This window comes from Bemisia tabaci, chromosome 7 (genome assembly GCF_918797505.1).
Source record: "Bemisia tabaci chromosome 7, PGI_BMITA_v3".
Classification (NCBI taxonomy): Eukaryota; Metazoa; Arthropoda; class Insecta; order Hemiptera; family Aleyrodidae; genus Bemisia; species Bemisia tabaci.
This window is the reverse complement of record NC_092799.1, coordinates 50,505,806-50,526,334: the sequence shown is the minus strand read 5'-3', so window position 1 is coordinate 50,526,334 and position 20,529 is coordinate 50,505,806. Positions and strand designations below refer to the sequence as shown.

General features: G+C 40.7%; 1 protein-coding gene across 6 annotated transcripts in view; it reads right to left on the bottom strand.

Annotated features, from left to right (window-relative positions):
* Positions 1 to 20,529, bottom strand: part of LOC109030046 (protein lap4) — a 219,768-nt gene that overhangs the window by 61,167 nt on the left and 138,072 nt on the right. For all 6 annotated transcript variants that reach the window (XM_019040792.2, XM_019040793.2, XM_019040794.2 and 3 more), the window contains exon 3: positions 15,963 to 16,041. In XM_019040792.2, coding sequence (XP_018896337.2) covers positions 15,963 to 16,041 — 79 coding nt within the window. The remainder of the gene's footprint in view (positions 1 to 15,962; positions 16,042 to 20,529) is intronic.

Genomic DNA, 20,529 nt, shown 5'->3' with positions numbered 1-20,529 from the left:
CTTCGAGTACGAACAGTTGTATGCAGACTTCGTCGTTACGAAAACGAAAGCTCCTTTAATTTTTTCCGCTTGTGATGTTACTCCTAGCATTTGCGGAATGCATCCCGGTTTGATCCGATGTCTTTTCAGGCCCATTACTTGCCTGAATATAAGTCTGCAGTCCGATTCTAGTGAATTATGAACATTTTTCGGAAGTACCCGCCAAACTAGCATTTTTCGTCAAAATAGGCCTTCACATCCACACGTGGGTCAGTATTAGACCCAAAGGAGACCGAGATTGACCAAATTATAAAATACCTCGTAAAATATAGATTCAATGAGCAAAACTTGGTACAGTTTGGGAAATTTAGGATGGGCTCAATAACGCCCCTGGTCTGTAAAACCCTAGAGTCCCTTTATACTGAGAGTCAAGACAATTCGGCTCATGGATGTCACAAACGGGAATAAAGATTACAGAAATTGAACGTTTTTTCGTAATCTTTGATCGGCCCATTCTCAAATGCCTTTCTCCGTTCCTCCTCTCATTCCGTTTGTTCCTTGCCGAACCCGTAATTCCCTGGTCCATTCCAGATTATAATCTTTGCAATTGGTGAAAATGTAATCTTTATTCCCGTTTGTGACACTGTGGAGGCCTAAAATACGGGAACCAATCAGAAATGGATTCAAATTGTCTTGACTCTCAGTATAAAGGGACTCTATAAAACCCCTCCTCTATGTGAAAATACGGATCGACCCTAGGAAGACGAGCATGGATACGACCCTAGGGCGTAAATCTGACAGCAGCGCCCCTGGAGGCGGGCGCCGGAATCGTCTCGACGCCGGCGACGACCCATTGAACTAGAGAGCAAGTGACCGACAAGGACACCGAATCACTTTCACTTGGCGCGGTGCGGTGCGGTGCAGCGCGGCGCGGGTCTCAAAATAATTAGCGTCTACCCACGCCCCCCCCCCCCCTTCCACGGGCGATTCATTCATATTTCCAATTGCTCGCGGCGGCAGGCGCCCAGCGTATGATTCACCGCGCACCGGACTTCCTTCAATTCTGCTGTTCTCAGGAAAAACGCCGTAAGAGCATTCGCGTGCTGCCAAGTTGCTCCCCGGAAAATATTTATTCATGAAGAACGTTATGAAAATTTGAAGGCCTTGGAGGACAAGGCGCATAAGTGCAGCTCTTGAAACAATAGAGATATTAATGTTTTCAACTAAAACTAGTCTCATTGCATGTTAAGTGAAAAATTCGCGGCCGAATTCCATTTTGTAAGCATTAAAAAGTCAGTTTGAACTTTCTCTCTGCCATATGGATCCATGTAATTTCGAAACTTGGAACACGTACTTCTCAAAACAGCAAAAACTGCACTTATACACCTTGTCCTCCAAGCCCCTCATTTCTCCTTGACATTTTCTAACGCTCTGTATCAAATTTCGAAAAGAATTCGCGGAAAAATCGGAAGGATTTTCGGATTCGGAAGAGCCGGGCCCGTAATCATGGTGTCTCGAATTCTTGACCACGCTCATTCTATGATTCTCAGGAGCTCATTCCCTAATGAGAAACCGAAGTTTTCTCCCACTTCAACTGGATTTTCTTGGGAAAAACCATAAGATCCCAACCGCCGGAAAGGTCCAGAGTCCCAGCAATGAATATCGAATATTCTCACCTTTCAGTCGATTCTTGGACGCACATTCGAATTTTTCATTCTAAAAGTGTTCCTGATGTTTGTATTATCTGGTCTATGAAAGATTCTCTATTATTATAATGACGATTCAAATATGTCATTCAAGAGGTCAATAATGGCGGTTCAGGTGCAATAACATAAACCTTGATAACGATAGATACTTAACATTTTCTTAACTTATGAAAACGAAATGGTTTGGATCGATAGAAGAAAATGTTCCCGGGTTCTGGAACATATTTCCTGTTTTTCCCTAAAATGGTTCATTCCGTGATGAATCCCGGATTTTCCTGATATTCCCGGTCCCAGACACCATGCTCTGATGCTCTCTCTGTACAGGTACTCAAAATTAACTTGGAGACATCATTCCGAGACACAACCGAGTTATCATTCTGACGATCCGCGACATACCCCGAGACATTTTAACTCTCTTACTGCCATGCTGAGGAAGAACGCCGCATAAACATTCAAGAGTTGCCAAATTTCCCCGGATGAAACATGTATTTTTTATGAAACTTATGCATATTTTTCCTTGAATTTTTCAGATATTTCAGATTAAACTGCGAAAAAAATTGTCTGAAAAATATGAGGAAAAATATTCAGAATTTCCTCAGTAACGTTCGTTTTTCATTGAAAGAAATATGACAACGCCTGAATGCTTATACGGTGCTCTTCCTTAGCACGGCAGCCTATGGGTATCCCTAGAGTACCTTTATAGACAGAGTATGGTCATTCGTATCTTTTTACTACAGGAAAACTGTTCCGCTTTTTGATTGGTCAACGAGTTTTTAGGCTTCATGATGCTCTTGGGGCCGTATATAAACAAACAAGATGGCGACTCACCGTAACATCGATAAGAAGCTAAATTTGACAAAAATTTCAATTATACGGCAGTAACAATTTAAACTAGCATATCTACGAATAACACGAAAACATTGTTAAATCGCCTATCACCTTTATCACAGGAGGATGTAAGATGTGCATAACCTCAATCTTGCTTGCTGATAACAGCCATCTTGTTTGTTTATTTACGGCCCTAAGAGCATCGTGTCAGCCTATTCGCTCGCGACCAATGAAAAACCGGAACAGAAATGGCCATACTCTGTCTATAAAGGTACTCTAGGTATCCCATTGAGGGACTACATTTGCTCCCAGCTTCTAACCATCCGTCTTTTTGACTTCGGCTTGCATTCGAAACAACTCGAATTTCTATGCGTGTGAGAAAATCATTTCACACATGCGACGAACTTCTCGGGAGGAATACAATCACGCTCATACATCTCGGAGCGTGATTGTATCGAAGCTCAATTGGACGTATTTCTATCAAACGGAACTATGTGCATTATGACGTGAGACCTGTTATGCACAAATGCTTATGGGTCTCAGGGCTCATGTCTTAATGCACATAGTTCCGTTTGATAGAAATACGTCCAATTATTCTTTACTTCCATCAAAGCCTCGAACTTTAGCACTACCTGCCGACTTCACATCCGTGCTCGGAATCTGCGAATCGTCCCCTCTGGAAGAGGCAAACGTCTTATTACACATTTATCCTCAATAAAGCGAGGCTTCCCGGCGGTGTTGCCGATTTTAGCGTATTCCTCAGAGTTATTTTCACGTATTTCAGGGATGGTTTCAGACGCGACATTAATGAAGGGATTTATTGTTGAAATAAGATTCTTGTCCTGCAAAAGATAATTTAACTTGGTGACAAATCTTTGAAAGGTCAGACCCTGGAAAGTCCGACAATTTCAAAATTCCTCGACTGTACCGATTGAATCTCAAAATAATTATGCCAAAATTCCATGCTTTTTTCCGGACTATACAAAAAGATATATGGGGCGAAGAGGAGAAAGGAAAGAGAGGAAAGCGAAGAGGAGAGAATTCATGAAACGACATTTTTTGCTGATCAGTTAATAATCAAAACACGATTTTGAGACTAACGCAACTAACACTAACACACTGAGAAACCACGAGAGAGCAAGAGAACTTTCACCCTTGTATTAAGATGTAACGTAAAAATTATTTCGAGCCATGAAATAGATAGTGAAATAATAATAATATCGAGAGAGTTAAATTGGGTAGCGTTAACTAGACTCGACCTAACTTCTTGTTAATCAAACGATTTCCTATTATTCAAACATTTTTGTTGGAGTAGTACCTTTAATAATTAGAATTAAAATGGAGATAAAAATATGGGCACTATACATTTTATTACCTGATATTTTACTCACATAGCTGAAAGCTTTTTCAGCTTACCTTGAGCCATCATGGAAGCTTCGACTCAATACACAAAAAATTACTATAAACTACATTATAACTACATAATGAAAGCAAACTACACAGCATCTTATAATCTTTTGCAATGTAATTGTGTAGTTTGCTTTAATGTAGTTAATAGTAATTTTGTATATTATGTCGAAGCTCTGATGATGGCTTGAGGTGAGCTGAAAAAGCTTTCAGCTGTGTGAGTAAAATATCATGTGATATGATGTACAGTAACCAGATTTGTATCATCATTTTAATTCTGATTTCCCATTACGTTTCATTCTACAAGGAAACGAAACGATAGTCTACTTTAAGTTAATTTTTGAAACCTGCGCAAAAATTTGTGGTAAGTTCCAAGTTGTTATGCTGTTACTTGGTTTTTCTAATCCTCAAGTTTCTCTGAAAATTCATTTTTAATAGAACACTGGGAAAAAACCACATTGGAGCTAGAGTCCAGACTCTTAAAAACATCGACAAGAAAAAATACTCTTGCTTCAATCAGATTTAAGCTTAAATCAAGAACCAAGCCTCTTAATTTGAACGGATTTCCTTTCGATTTAAGCTCAAATCCGATCGAATCAAGAGTATTTTTTCTGGTCAATGTTTTCAAGAGCCTGGACTCTAGATCCAGTGTGTTTTTTTTTTTTTCAGTGAAGGGACTTTGGCAACGTTCGAGGGCGAATACGGCTTTCTTCCTCAGCACGGGAGGATGGATCTCCTTCCGAAACTCCGAGACCAGAGAACGTGATTTCATCGGCCCGAATCTTTTCTAACTTTGGCGCGGCGACAGGACGAGCCCCGACAGACAATGACAAGAGTCGTTAAGACCCGGGGTTAAACCGCGAGGCTCCGCAGGAAATCTCCGGCCCCGGCGAGAAGAAATAAAACGAACCCATCACGATCGAAACCGGGGCGAGAAAGTGAAAGCATCAACTTCTAATGAGATCAGTGCCGTGGCGTGCTTCGCGATAAACCCATTGATCTGCCATTAAACTAACGGAAAAGGGTCGAACACTTGATGATCGACTCTTTACCATATCTTAATGAGGAGATATCGATGGTCGATCATTCACTGAATGAGATGGCTCATGACGAGAAAAAGTTCCGCTTCGGACGCGAATGCCGAGTGCTTCCTCGGGGTTTCCACTATAGTGATGGTCTCTGTACTGTAAAAGTTCTATCCATGGCATAAACATTGCCAATATTTAAAGTTGAGCTTATTTTTATCGGGCTGCATTATGTTGATGAAATTACCTTTCTCCCGATCACTTTTTATCCGGTTTTCAGACGATAGCTATTTCGATGTTAATCATCATCATCAGGTCACTTCGACTTCGACTTCGGTAAACACTAACAGATGATATAAGATGTGACTGTTAGAGTTTACCGAAGTCGAAGTCGAAGTGACCTGATGATGATGATGATTAACATCGAAATAGCTATCGTCTGAAAACCGTATAAAAAGTGATCGGGAGAAAGGTAATTTCATCAACATTGCCAATATGTTTTTTACAAAGATTTATTGAATTATTCATTAATTTGTTGCTTCTTCATTTTAATTTCACTGATTAATTAATTCGCTTCATTACATAACATAACACACTACTCTGATACGAGAAAGAGAAATTGAAGGCGCCTTCGCTTCCTTAATGGCAAAATCTGGATACAACTATTCGTACTCGAGGGATGTCCATTTCGCATGCACGAAAATTGAAGGCGTTTCGGCTTTCACGACAGGCACGCACTTTTTCGATTTCAGCGACGGATGAAAAGCAGTGCAATTTCTCGTGTGAATTATCCCTACTGCATTCTAAGAGATCGGTGATTCAAACAGCTCCTTTCCTTAGGAGCTCCTAATTGGTTAACATTGTGACGAAGGAAAATTTAAGGAGATGCTTTTGCACGATTGCTGACATTTTCGCAAACATAGAGTAAAATTCAGCAATATGACTTTGAAAATGGATCCTCGCAATGAAAAACAATTATTTGCCACTAGAAAAAATACAAAATACGAAAGAAAGAATGGTGCGAGTTTTGTTTTCAAGGTACGTTCGCAACTACCTCATAAAGTTTATAAAAATCATAGAATTTTTTCTTTCGAATTTTGTACTTCTTGCGGTGGCATATCTTCGTAATCCCTTTCAAGGATCAATTTCCAAAGTTATACTGATTTAATTTACTCGAGGTTTGCAACAATTGTCCCTTTAACGATGCTATTTTGTGGACTTCCTCAAAGTTCGTTTAATCATAGCGTAACCTATGTGGGGGCCTCTTAGGGAAAGGAGCTGTTTAAGGAACGACTATGAGTACGCTTCAAATCATAAGTCTCTTAGAATGTAGTAGGGAGAATTCTTACGAGAAAATTCTGCTACTTTTCATCCCTTGCTAAAATCAAAAATGCGTGTCTCGCGTGAATGCCGAAACGCCTTCAATTTTCGTGCATGCAATACGGACATCCATCGAGTACGAATAGTTGTATCCAGACTTTGCTATTAAGAAAGCGAAGGCGCCTACAATTTTTTCTGCTCATGACAACGTGATAAGTTACATCTCGCATTTGTACGTTGTCGTTCGCCTAACTACATTGCAAATCAAGTAATCTGCTGTAAACATAACTAGAAAAACGCATCTCGCGTGCTGTTAAGATGAGGAAAAAGTATACCGAAACACGCAAAATATGGTTGTTGAAGAATAATTTATTAGCTTCGATGCATTTCGGGCTTAGTCCATCTTCAACAAGCAGTTGCAAACACAAAACACAGCTAAACAAGTTAATTAGAGTGACGAATTGTCACAGCGCATGATGAAGAGGAATAGAACAAGAGACAAAGCGAACTAAGACACTAGGGATCTGGTCAAAATTTGAAAAATGTTTAAAAACCAGTGGGAATAGCTGATAGAGTATGGGGTTAGCAGAAAAAACTGCTTGCTGAAGATGGGCTAAGCTCGAAATGCGTCCAAGCTAATAAATTATTCTTCAACAACCATATTTTGCGTGTTTCGGTACACTTTTTCCTCATCTTAATCTGTAAAATTGAAAAAAAAATTGTCCTATTCACTTGGAAAATTCACTAAAATGGTCGAACTGAAGCCGAGGATAATTTTCCGATCGGATCCGATGTTCAAGTCAAAAAAAGGAAGCCAGATTGGAATCCGACTGTGAGCAGCGCGCTGTCGGGTATTGAATAATCGATGGAGCATGAAGTAGAGGGGGCGAACTTGGGGGGCGTCGGGACCCGTGGCTAATTAAAAACCACGTAACTTGGGTACAAACTCCACGCGGGGATACGTTGTTTATGCCGGCTGGCGAGCACAGGTGCTAATCCAGTCAAGGATGCTAATTCTACAAATCCATCGCCACTACCGGCACGTTGCGTCGAACGATTAATCAGAATCGGACCGATGGATCGTTTCTCGCCACGCCCCTTTGAAAGGTTGGAAATAATCGAGAATAATCGATTAATATCGGCAGGACTAACAGGTGCTATTTCGGGAGGGAATGCTAATCCTACAAATCCATTGCCACTGCGTTGCGCGATTAATCGAAATCGAGAAGATTGATCAATCTACGGTGCATCCTGAAAAAATTGCGAACAATCATGAGTGGTAGTTTCATTTCGCTGGGACTGATTTTGAGTCAAAAGAGTGCAATTAACCAAAATCATACGGAAATATTTTGCGATAAGGAACTACCGGTTGTTTACCAAATACAGGGTTATTCAAAAGTTACGCACCACTGGCCATAACTTTAGTTCTAATTATGATATCGATTTGCGGTTTGTGGCGTCCTTCCTCATATCGAGGGGGAAACTTTTTGAGGTACTTTTCAGTTCTTCACCCCCCAGGGGGAGGGGGGGCGGGGGGCAACTCAAAAATTTCAAATGGCACCCCCCATCATGTGATACATCGTTAGAAAGAGCATGAAAAAAGAAAATTTTTGGCGCAAACCGGAAGTCGATCTGACCCCCCTGTCAAAAGTTAGGGGGGTCCAAAGGTTATTTAGGGGGTCCGTACCCTCATTTTTTAGAGTAGCTTCGGCGGCTCTTGGACATACCGTTTCTCTTTTCAAAGAGTCCTCGAATACTCCAAGTCTGATACCGAAGTCTTCATATTGCCCCCGGGCCACCACAGCCCCCCCGTAGGGGGGATGGGCTGTTACAATGAAACATTGCATTAAAATGCGAAAAGTCACAGAGGAGCTTCAAACTTAGCATCAAATCCGAGTGGAACTTCTTGCCAATGTTAACGCAAACGCAGCCTGCGACTTTAAAGTGAGTTTTCAAAACTCTTAGCCCCCTGCCTCCCCCCCCCCCTCATTTTTGATTGCAGAGCGGGTAAAAACCGGGAAATTCTCTACAAATAATGCCCGAAACTAATGTCCAACTTGAGGAGGACCCTTGAAACGTTGCGATCAGTCGGAGCATTGAAATACAAGGACTGCCACCCCCTTAAAGTACGGAAACATCCAAAACACCCCCGCTGCCCCCCTCATTTTTCGTTGCGGAGCGGGTAAAATCCGGGAAAATCGCCAGAAATGATGCCCCGGTTCTTACCAGCTCTGCAACGAAAAAAGAGGGGGGCAGCGGGGGTTTTATGGATGTTTCCGTCCTTAAAGTGAGCGGCAGTTCCTGTGTTGCAGTTCTCCGACTGAGCGCAACGTTTCAAGGGTTCTCGTCAAGTTCTACAGTGGTTTCGGGCATCATTTCTTGCGAATTTCCCGGTGAAACGTTGCGCTCAGTCGGAGAACTGCAACACAGGAACTGCCGCTCACTTTAAGGATGGAAACATCCATAAAACCCCCGCTGCCCCCTCTTTTTTCGTTGCAGAGCTGGTAAGAACCGGGGCATCATTTCTGGCGATTTTCCCGGATTTTACCCGCTCCGCAACGAAAAATGAGGGGGGCAGCGGGGGTGTTTTGGATGTTTCCGTACTTTAAGGGGGTGGCAGTCCTTGTATTTCAATGCTCCGACTGATCGCAACGTTTCAAGGGTCCTCCTCAAGTTGGACATTAGTTTCGGGCATTATTTGTAGAGAATTTCCCGGTTTTTACCCGCTCTGCAATCAAAAATGAGGGGGGGGGGAGGCAGGGGGCTAAGAGTTTTGAAAACTCACTTTAAAGTCGCAGGCTGCGTTTGCGTTAACATTGGCAAGAAGTTCCACTCGGATTTGATGCTAAGTTTGAAGCTCCTCTGTGACTTTTCGCATTTTAATGCAATGTTTCATTGTAACAGGCCCATCCCCCCCTACGGGGGGGCTGTGGTGGCCCGGGGGCAATATGAAGACTTCGGTATCAGACTTGGAGTATTCGAGGACTCTTTGAAAAGAGAAACGGTATGTCCAAGAGCCGCCGAAGCTACTCTAAAAAATGAGGGTACGGACCCCCTAAATAACCTTTGGACCCCCCTAACTTTTGACAGGGGGGTCAGATCGACTTCCGGTTTGCGCCAAAAATTTTCTTTTTTCATGCTCTTTCTAACGATGTATCACATGATGGGGGGTGCCATTTGAAATTTTTGAGTTGCCCCCGCCCCCCCTCCCCCTGGGGGGGTGAAGAACTGAAAAGTACCTCAAAAAGTTTCCCCCTCGATATGAGGAAGGACGCCACAAACCGCAAATCGATATCATAATTAGAACTAAAGTTATGGCCAGTGGTGCGTAACTTTTGAATAACCCTGTATATCAGTGTGGATTTTCCTGATATTTTAAAAAAAATTTAATAATTATTTCTGTGAATACATTGACATTGGTTTAATTCATGAAACCACCATACAGAATAAATTGATTGAATCAAATAATTCCCTTTATATAATTTTACCGATTTTTCTTTTACGTCCTGTCATACCTACTTCATTTTTTAAACGGAAAACTACCCAAAGGCAATTCTTTAAAACTGCCGTGATAGAGTATATTCGTGGTCCCGTCCCCATTATTTTTCGTGGTTACAACGTAATGCTCGTAGTAAGAACTATTTATATCCTATAGTTCCGGAGTAAGATTATCATTTTATTATCTTAATCAAAAAAGTAACACTTCAAAGGGCCTCTAGACAAGTTATAAATTGGCAAATCGCTACGTGAGTTCTTTTCAAAATTCCACAAGAAAAACAAATCTACAACGGTAAGTATGAACATCAACTTCTGCATATCAGTCATCGCAAAGTAAATTAATTTAATTTAGTTTTTAAACGCGCATTATACGCGCTTAAAGCGCCTTCAATTTCGTATGACACTGTGTAACACATCTGTTGTGAAATAGTTACAGGTGCCGCGCCGCGGCCGGCGAAACACGCGCCTACAAACCTAAGTGGATACTTCAAGCATTGCGCAATGCGTGAAGTATCCACTTAGGTTTGTAGGTGCCATAGAGCCTTTCGTGCTGGCAGCACGCCTCGCCGCCTCGCTCTGTTTGGCTCTAATATTTAAACTCGCAGAGTCAGCGTTTTTCAACTCATGATTTTGAAATGTTTGCACTCTACATGGATAATTCTCATTTAAAGTGTTGAAAAAAAAATAAGATGTACCAAAGGAGAATATCGACGGTGTAAATCAGCAATCACATAACTCGGTTTGCGACGTCGCCGACTTCCTGTCATACTTTCTTTTCCAAACGGAAAACTACTCAACGGCATTTCTTTAAAACTGCCGTAATTTTTCTTCTCTGTGCGAAGAAAATTCTGCAAAAACTTTAAGGAATCATGTAAATTTGTTCTCCTTTAAAAAATAACATAGAGGCGGAAATATTCAGACACCGCAAACGAAATATGTGATTGCGGACTTGCGCCGTCAATTTGTATCATAAGTTCTTGTGTCCTGTCCAGAGAAGTGCTTTTATGGATGAGCCAGAAATTGGAGTCCCTGGTTACAGGATTTAGATGCAACACAATTATCTCGTGCTAATTCTCCATCCAAATCCTAACAACCTCCTAACCTAGGAGGAAACATAATAAAAACAATCGTTTTGCTGCTTATTGTTGGGCACAGTTCACCGTCCGAATCTTACGAAAGAATTTAGGGGTCAGTTCGGCCCGATTGAATAAAATTCAGAAGCCTCTGTTAGGGTTTTTGAGGGGCCAAAATGCTTTTATTTTTCTCAAATAATTTATGATGAGAACCGGAAGTCTTTCGGTACTTTAGAATCGGGCTTTGCCAAGGAGGTCCCTGTTAGTTTTTAATATCGATCAAAAAAATGCCTCCGTTTTATAGCGTTTTCATGGCTAACTGACCGTAAAAATTCGTATTTAGGCGCCAACTGTGGCCGAGATTTCAATTATTTAGGCACCAATGAAAAATATATACAAATACAGTTTTTAATCCAGTTCAAGACATTAATTCTAAAAATTCATTGCCACAGCCACGTGGCGAGCTTGATCGAAATCAACCCGATTTATCAGAATGAAGCGCCCTTTAAAAAAGTTTCGAAGATAAATCGTTCAGACTCGCTGTAATTACGCCCCGTTAATCGCATAACGGGGATGATGGAAGCGATCAATCGTTCAACAGTACAACTTCAGAACTTTAAGAATTATCCAAGTCGCATCATAGATTAGTCACGCAGCTTTAGATTAAGCTCGAAGGGCGCAATTGATGGAGTTTAAAATGATCTTCTGAACGAAAACTAAGGAGCGTCGAAGGCTTTTGTAATTACCGTTTTTTATTCATTTATTTTATTTTTTTTCCTTCTTCCCTCGGAACCAGCTAGTGGCGTGGTTTGCGATGTATCGATTGATATGTCATTCAAACCTATGAAATAAGATCGCTTATCAGGGTGTTCGCAACGAACACCATAATAATCGATTCTTTACCATGGCTTTACATGGGATAATATCAGCCGAGGATCACGCCTTCCAGATAGATTCATACTTCCTACTTAAAGATAAAACAAGCATCTACTTCAATCGCACACTAATCGTCAACTCTGCTGAATGAAAATATGAAACCATCAATCAATTGGCACTTCGGATCATATATATTGCAGATTGTTGACACTTCAAGCAATACAAGGTGAGTTGGGGACGCAACTCATTGAGAGGCCTGCAAAAACCGTTGTAATGCACGATTTGATTCAAGGAGAATAGTTTTTCGTGAAAGCGAGAAATTCAAAGTTTTCATGACCAATCCTAATATTGAAAACGTTACTATCATAGTTGCGAATTATTTTCATAATTTTTGTTGCGCGAATCGTTTTCGACGTAACATTTTGAAGAGGAAGCATATATTGAGAGCTTAAATTCGTACCTTGCCTGACGGTCTATGCTGATAACTTTAGCTACTCTCCCTACTTATAAAGCATTCTCACTTTGGATGACTCTTTCGCGATGTGATAGGTATATAATCCCATAATGTTTCCGGAAACGAAAACACAATGATACTTGTTTTCCTTTGCCCATCAAAACATGGGGGAGTTGGGTGTATCACAAAATCGTGTTTTGGTGCTAAGGCTGAGGAAAGGCTTACATATTAGGCATAAATCATGAGATGCCCCAGAGGCCAAGTTTCTAAGCCCACTATTTTACGAATATGGGTTTCAGTAGCGAGGCGTGAATGGTCGATTATCGATATCCCTCCATTTGAAGCTATGGTAAAGAATCGATTATTAAAGTGTTCGTTGCGATCACCCTGTTTATCGATCATTCTCCAAAGGTTTAAAGGACAGATCAATCGATATATCGCAAAGCCCGCCATACCACTGATGGGTTTCACATCGGAAACAAACAGATTTATCATAAATTATTTGGCGTAAAATGATGAAGGGTCCAACAAATTTACAATTAATGTGACATTTAAGTGAGAGGAAAGGAAATAATTCCAGATTTTTACCACTGTTTCACAGAAGGATTTTTCAGGAGACATCTCGTGCCTGGGTGGGATCTGTTATTTCTCGGAGTTTTCAGGCTTCATGAAAATATTGTTTCAATTTCACACCAGATCAAAATTCCAACAAAAACTGTAACCATCCTTTTGCTTGTAGGTAATTTGGTCGTTTCCCTCGCAGGAGAACTTAACTACAAGTCAATACCCAGATTTATCCGCGCAAATTTCATTTTTACCGGGAGGATTTGAGATCCTCTAACTGAAGATTTTCCTAATTTCTCTTCTGATCCCATGTAAAATTCAGACAAATTTTCGACAAAACTTATGCAGGTTTGATTTCGTGTAAAATTGAATTCTTTGAGTCAATTTTGCAACGTTGGAATGGAGTTAGGCTCCTTCGTGCGGAAAACGACGATTTAGCTCTTCTTCCCTGACTTTACCCGGATTTTTTTCAACTGAAACCGCCCTGTGTTAACAGAGCTTTCGGAAGATATCACGCTGAAGTTGCATCATCCCAGGCAACATGAGCTAGAGCTTAGCTTCAATGAAATAAAGGTGGTTTTTGGAGCATTTCAAAGTTACGGTCACAACGGCCCTGAGCAGCGAGGGCACGGTTGCTGTTTATCGGAAAAATCCTTTCATTCCTCGTAATCTAACACAAAAAACCGAGAAAATGAGAGCCAAATCCGACAACCTTGGATACCGATATGCTAAATGCATTAGCATTAGCACCTTCCTTTCCCACTTCATCTCGTCCGCCCCTCGCGTAAGAGGACAAACAGGATTAAATCCATTGTGTCTACAAATCTTGATTTTTCCCATTTGTTGATATATCCCGTTTTTGCTGATTTCCGGAGGAGCATTCCCTGGTGAAAAACCAGGATTTCTCTTATTTTCTCCCTGAATTCCCTTGAGGGAAATATGGGTGTGTCTCCGGGGCTCAGAACAAAATTTGAAAAAATTAGAGAGCATTAAATGTTTCATATTTTATCGATCAAATTGCACTAGAGAAAATGGTTGACGAACATTTATTCAACTGAAACGAGATTACTCGTTGTTTCAACAAACATTTTGGCTCAAATTCTTTTCCCTTCTTTGAAGAAAAATTTATAATACGATGAGATTACTTTTGGTGAGTGAGAGAAATGCTTCGTGATTCATATGTTGATTTTTTTTCGAAGTAATTTAATCAAAGAAAGGTAATTTTGTCATCAATGATAAGTCTTAACATTTCTCAACTGAAACAAATTGGTTTCCTCAAGACGCATTTCTTTCTATAAACGCAGTTTTTCTCTAAGAAAATCACTTTTGCGTCGAAAAATTTTTCCTTTCTAAAAATATTAAAAAGTCGTTCGGTTCTTAAAAATAATGCAAAAAAACCATTTTTCAGTGAAAATCAATACGACCTAACAGAATGAAAAGTTGAAATTCCCGCTTTGAATTATCATTTCCCCGATTAATTCCCTAATTTTACTGGAGGTATTTAGTACGCCGATGAATCTCAGCATTTCCGAGTTTTTCCACGTGCGTCCTGGACACCACGACTCGCGATCACTACGGCCCTGAGAAGCAAACCGCTCAGTTGTAGTACGTGGGAAAAATCCCTTAATTCTCCGTAACTCAATCACGAAAATCCGAGCGATCGCACGCGAGATCTGGCAACCCTGGATACCGATATGCTAAATGCATTAGCATTAGCACCTTCCCTTCCCGCTTCATCTGGCGCGCCCTTCGCGTATGACGACAAACGGGATTAAACCCCGCAGCCGTGTGGCATGGAGACACAACCCCCAATCCCCCGGGGGACGTTTCTGATAAACCGATGAATAAAATAATAATTCGATGGAAAATATAAATAAAACGGGACGAGAAAGCTCGCTTCCTCCGGAGTTTCATGCACCGATACCAATGGTGTGGCGTGCTTTGCGATGTATCGATCGGTCTGCCATTTAAACCTGTGGAAAAGGATCGATAAACAGGGTGTCCGCTACGAAGTCCTCAAAAATCGATTCTTTACCACGGCTTCTAATAAGGAAATATCGATAATCGATCGTTCCGGCCTCACCATTGACCGTTACGCGTGTGCTTGTGCGTCGACTGAGCGACACTGAGCGTTGCCGTGATAGGGTAAAACGACATATGAACATCTGGATGTTGCCAAATGTTTCCCTGAAAACATGTTTTGGAAAAGTGATGGGCATTTTTCTTTGAAATTTTTGGCTAGTTTAGGGTCAGACGCAAATGAAATTCTCTTAAAAATTGGGAGGGACATATCCACAATTTTCCCGGAAAATTCGTATTTCATCCGATGAAATCAGGCAACGTTAGAGAACTAGTACGGTGTTTCCTTTTCTCGGCACGGCAGAGTATCTGGAAGCAGCGGCTCAATTCGTCGTTTCCGTCCGAAAGAACGTAACTGAAATTCAATGTTGACAAATTTCTCCTCGCATATTGCATATTAACTAGGAGAATCTTGGACATTCCTGACTGAGGATTTCAAGGATTTTTCCTCCGGTTTAATGCAGAAATCAGGGAAGTTTTGAACCCAAATTGCACAAGTACCTTTTAATAAAGGAAGTGATTGTTTGAATCAATTTGGCAACCTTGGAATGGAGTTACGTTCCTTCGTCCGGGAGACGGCGAATTGTGGGGGCGTATTGGGATAGAAAAGATGCTGCTAAGATTGTGCAACGTAGTTCTCTAGTTGTAAGTAACTAAATCTGTCAGTTCAGCTATGAATTTTTCCCTGAATCTGCTCCGAGCTTTTCCTCAATATTGTAAGCGAGTAAGTCGACTGTGAATGAATTTCATCTACCACAAACGGTATGAAAAAATGCACCATTTTAGCAGCACTGCAAGCATCGTACGCCCTTTCACGAAAAAGTCCTCAATTTTGAAATATTATAACTTTTCCCTGACTTTCCCTGGTTTTGGGACAGAGATATCGTGAATTTTTTCAAACTTTGAAGAGCATGAAAATATTTTTAACTAGTATCTATTGCGACCTGCAACGAAAGAGTGTAAAGTTGCGGTCAGCGTCGTTTGAAAGTTTCGACAGATCATGATTATTCACACCCAAGATTTGAAGGCAAGTTTTTTCTTGGCTCTCCTTAAATCTCAAGGTTTTCCTAAACTTTCGAAACACTAATCATGAATAATTTCATCGAAAATCTTCGTAAACTGGCGTAATTAAATGTGGAAGGCTAGGACTTACCTTTGTATGGGGTTACTGCTGAAATCTAAGCATTGCAGGGCCTGAAGATGCCTTATCGTATCAGGAATTTCAGATATGTCTGTAAAAAAAGAGAGAAATCAATTAGAAAATTTCATACCAAAGATGTAAGTCTATCACAATTTTCCTGTGAATTCCCTGAGTTTTCCCAGTCGCCACTAATTCCTTGACTTTCCCAGTTTCCCAGATGGCTGGCAATTTTGCACCGTTCTTCCACCCTGGGATCATTTTTGCAATTCCAAGTTGAATATCACGCAAAATCTCAACAATTTTCATAACTTTCATGAAAACAGCCTTAAAATTCAATTTGTTCACGTTTGTATTGAAATTGCACGAGAACAGTTTCCCTGGCATTCTCGGTTTTCCACATCGCCGGCAATCCTGCACCTTTCTTTCATCCTGGGATCACCCTTGCAATTCCAAGTTGAATTTCACGTGAAATCTCAAAAAGTTTCATAAATTTCATGAAAAACAGCCTTAAATTTCAATTTTTCCAGGTTATTATGGAAATTTCACGAGAACACTTCGTACAATTCCACCATGAAATTTCAATGAACCTCTGAATCGACGAGCGACAACACCGCGTTGGATTTAAGACGGGTTTGACGCGGAGTTTCCCGCGTAAACGTAGCGGATACGACGTGAATATTCATAGTTTCCGAGGAAACGCGACTTTTACTTTATTTACGTACACTAAACAATTTCGCGAAACTGCGCGGCTCGGAATAATGCGCCGTTTTCGTTGCAACAGTTCCTCGCTCCTCTGACGTATAAAAGCGTACCTCGATTTCCGTATGAGCTCCAGAAAGCACGGATTTACATGTGAAATGAGGCTCACGCCAGAACTGAGATACGCTCTTACGTCAGAGCGGTGCGAGTTACGCGTTTCGTGGCCGGGCCAGAGGAGCGGCACTTCAAAGACCTTGTTTAGCAGGGCAAATAAGCTGTTCTTGAAGGAACACCCTCTAAGATCTCGGGTTTTGCCACATTTCTTTTGATTGAAATAAGAAAATTGAAAAATTAAAATTCTGGCAATCTTAGGATTTTTTTCGTTTTTAAAGGCTTTAGCCAATTGAATCGGTCACACTAAACACTTGTTGACTACACTGGGAAAAAAAACACATTGGACCTACAGTCCAGACTCTTAAAAACATCGACAAGAAAAAATACTCTTGATTCAATCAGATTTAAGCTTAAATCTGATTGAATCAAGAGTCCGTTTTCTTGTCAATGTTTTCGAGAGTCTGGACTCTAGATCCAATGTGTTTTTTTTTCCAGTGCCTGACATTTCCGTCATTTTCCTGACATCGCCAGGTTTTTCCTGACTGCTTAAAATTCCCTGATATATTTTGGTAAAACTCCCTGACAATTGAAGATATACAAGATGGTTGACAAGAAATTATTAGAAATAGTTGTCGGGCAAAATGTGTTGGCTGAAACGTCGAACCCATTCTAGACAGCAAATCAGGGTGAGCCAAAAATTGTTCCCTGACATTTTCGTAATTTTCCCTGACTTTTACAATTTCCTAACATTTTCCAATATTCCCGGTATTCCGTGAGCGTGGCAACGGTGGAAAGTTGATAGGGCGTTTTCCGTTGACTCATTGCCGCGCGCGGCGCGCGTTCATCTTTCGCCGTCGGGAAAAGCGCGCCCGGGCGCTCGCTTCGGCGAAACGCATCCTTCCGAGAAACTCGACTCGAGGGGTCCATTTTTCTCAGGTCCCGCGGCTGGATAAATGTTTCATCGAAACTTGGCCGAGAAAAATCACCGACACTAACCGGCGGGATATTAGCCTCGGTAATTGTGCTCGTTTCTCTCGGCTTCCACCGCCGCCACTTGGAGCAAGACGGGCGGATAAATATAGAGCAAAATAAAAGGGAGAAGTAATAATGTTGGTCCAGGGGATGAAATTAAAGTGGGTTGTGACATTTCCGAGTACCCACCAACGGATCCGGGATGGGGCTATACACTCTTCGTCATTCACTTGACTTTCTTAATCGCTCGTTTATTTGTCCCGCGGACGTGAATAAGTGCTTCCGCGATGATGAGATGGTTTACTCAGGATGTCTATTGGTCCGGTAATAGTACTGATTTTTTAAGGGCCGTCTGGAAGTACTGAACAAGTGCGGAAATTCCGCAAGAAGATTCGGAATTTTTTCCTTCGTACCACGTGTGTTTTTTAATGAAGGCAAAACATTCTACTGAGGATTTCACGAGAAGATGTTCGATTGAGGAAAAATAAAAGAGCGACAATTTTGAAACGTTACAAAGCGCGGTATTCAATGCGATGAAACAGCACTTAAATATATTATATCAATAGATGAAGATGAAGAGAAGATATTTAATAGCTATTAGCAATAGAGAAGGAGAGGTAGAATAATATTACCGTCGAGAACACTGCGATGTTGGTGACAACGCCTTGACGCAACTATTCGCGCTTGATGGACGTGCGTGTTTGCAGCACAAAATTTGAAGGCGTTTTTAACGTGGTAAAAATGCTCATTGTTTCAACATCGTAGTTTTCCATACCTTCAAGACACGGTGTGCCATCGTAATATATTCCCATTTTGGTGATGCATCTTCTTCATGAGAAATGTGAACTACATTTTGTAGTAGGGGACTACCAACGTTGCAACAATGCTGAGATTGTATACTTGGTAGGTTCACAGTAAACAATTTGAGAGGAGTTCAATAGATGGAATTTTTACTGCGATTCCATTATTACATTGAAATCTTTAGGTGCGCTCATAGAGACTATTCAAGTTTTTAGGTTTTCTTGCAAAATAAATGATGCTAATTATCTTCATCAACATTGCGATGCGATTGAATTCTGTAGTTAAAGTTCAGTAATAATTCTACAGTCATTGAAGTAATTTCTAATTTAAACGTTTTCATCGATCCTCATAGTTTGATTCTCTTCCTGATCGACCGTAAAGTCCGGTGGGCTGATTGTCATAATTGATAGACAAAGCCATAGACAAAGGAGACAGAAGAAATGTGGAGGGATCCTATCAGTGGAAGGGTACACGGACTTTATGTCCACTTTTTTACGCCCACAGACTTTTCGTCCACAATTTTTACGTCCACAGTTCTAAAGCCCACACTATTGTTAAGTCCATTACTTAAACGTCCACTAAGTTAAGTCCACAAATGTAAAGTCCACTAAAATCAAATTCAAGCGTCATATTTCAGTCCGTGTGTAAAATTACATTGACAATATCGAAATGAAAAAAATAAAAGAGAATGAGGTGTTGTTATCGTAACTCAAAATTTAAATGAAATGTTAATTTCTTCTTTTGATTCATCTTTTCAAATTGTCTTTGGTAAATACTTGGTTTCATTTCTATCCTTGAAATTTCCGATATAACATATGCCTTAAATGTACATTCTTTTTTTTTAATGAAATTGATCACTTCATTTAAAAAAATTTACATTTTTAAAACGTGATAAATATTTGTAAAATCTTTTCCAAGCAATGGCATCGATATAAATCTCAATGAGCCTATAGAGGAAGTGATGAAAGAAACTATACAAAAATTAATAAAAGAGGAAAAAACTAAGAAGCAAGCAATTTTTTGTGTACATCGACCTCCTTGAGTCAAATACGTCCAATTTTGAGCGTTTGGTTGCGCTTACACCACGCTGCAGCACAGTAAAAGCCCAAAACATAAAACATAAAAGAATAAATTTGAATGCTTTGGAAATCATTAAATTTGACACGGAACCACTCTTATATTTACAAAAAACACATCATATATTCCAGTACTACATATTTCTTTTTCATCAGTCCAAAAGGGAATAATCAATGCAGAGAGTGCAAACATTTCAAAATCATGAGTTGAAAACCGCTGACTCCGCGAGTTTAAATATTAGAGCCTAACACAGAGCGGAGCGGCGTGTTAGCAGCGCAGAACGCGCACTGGCGCCTACAAACCTAACGGGATACTTCACGCATTGCGCAACGCGTGAAGTATCCCGTTAGGTTTGTAGGCGCCTATGCGCGTGTCACGCTGGTTTCCTGCCGCGCCGCAACGCTTTAAGCAACTATTCCGCGTCAGAGGCGTTGCACAGTATCCTACAAGATTGAAGGCGCACGAAATAACTAGTTAAAGAGGACTTTCAATTTTGACTGCATCTGTTACTGAAAAATGTTTAATTTGGCATTAGAGCGTTTCCTAGGCTCCCGCTTTGGTTTTCATCGAATCATATCCGTACAGTGTACACATGAATGTATGTTTTTATCTGCTCTTAGAGCCTGTTCTCTTTCATGACTTGATTCATGAATGAAATGTTTTTAAGAATGAAGGTAGTAGTAGTATGCATTTATTTTTGAGGTGGTTCCTGTCATTTAAATGAGAAGAAAAAAATGTGGACATAACATGTCCACAATTTGGACAATTTTGGACATATTCATGGTTGGACATTAAATCATGTGGACGTAATTAAGACTGGACTTAACGTTCAGTGGACATAAATAGCGGTGGACATTTATTTAATGGACGAAAGGTAGGTGGACATAAAGTCCTGGAAGCGACCCGGGTGGTTGCA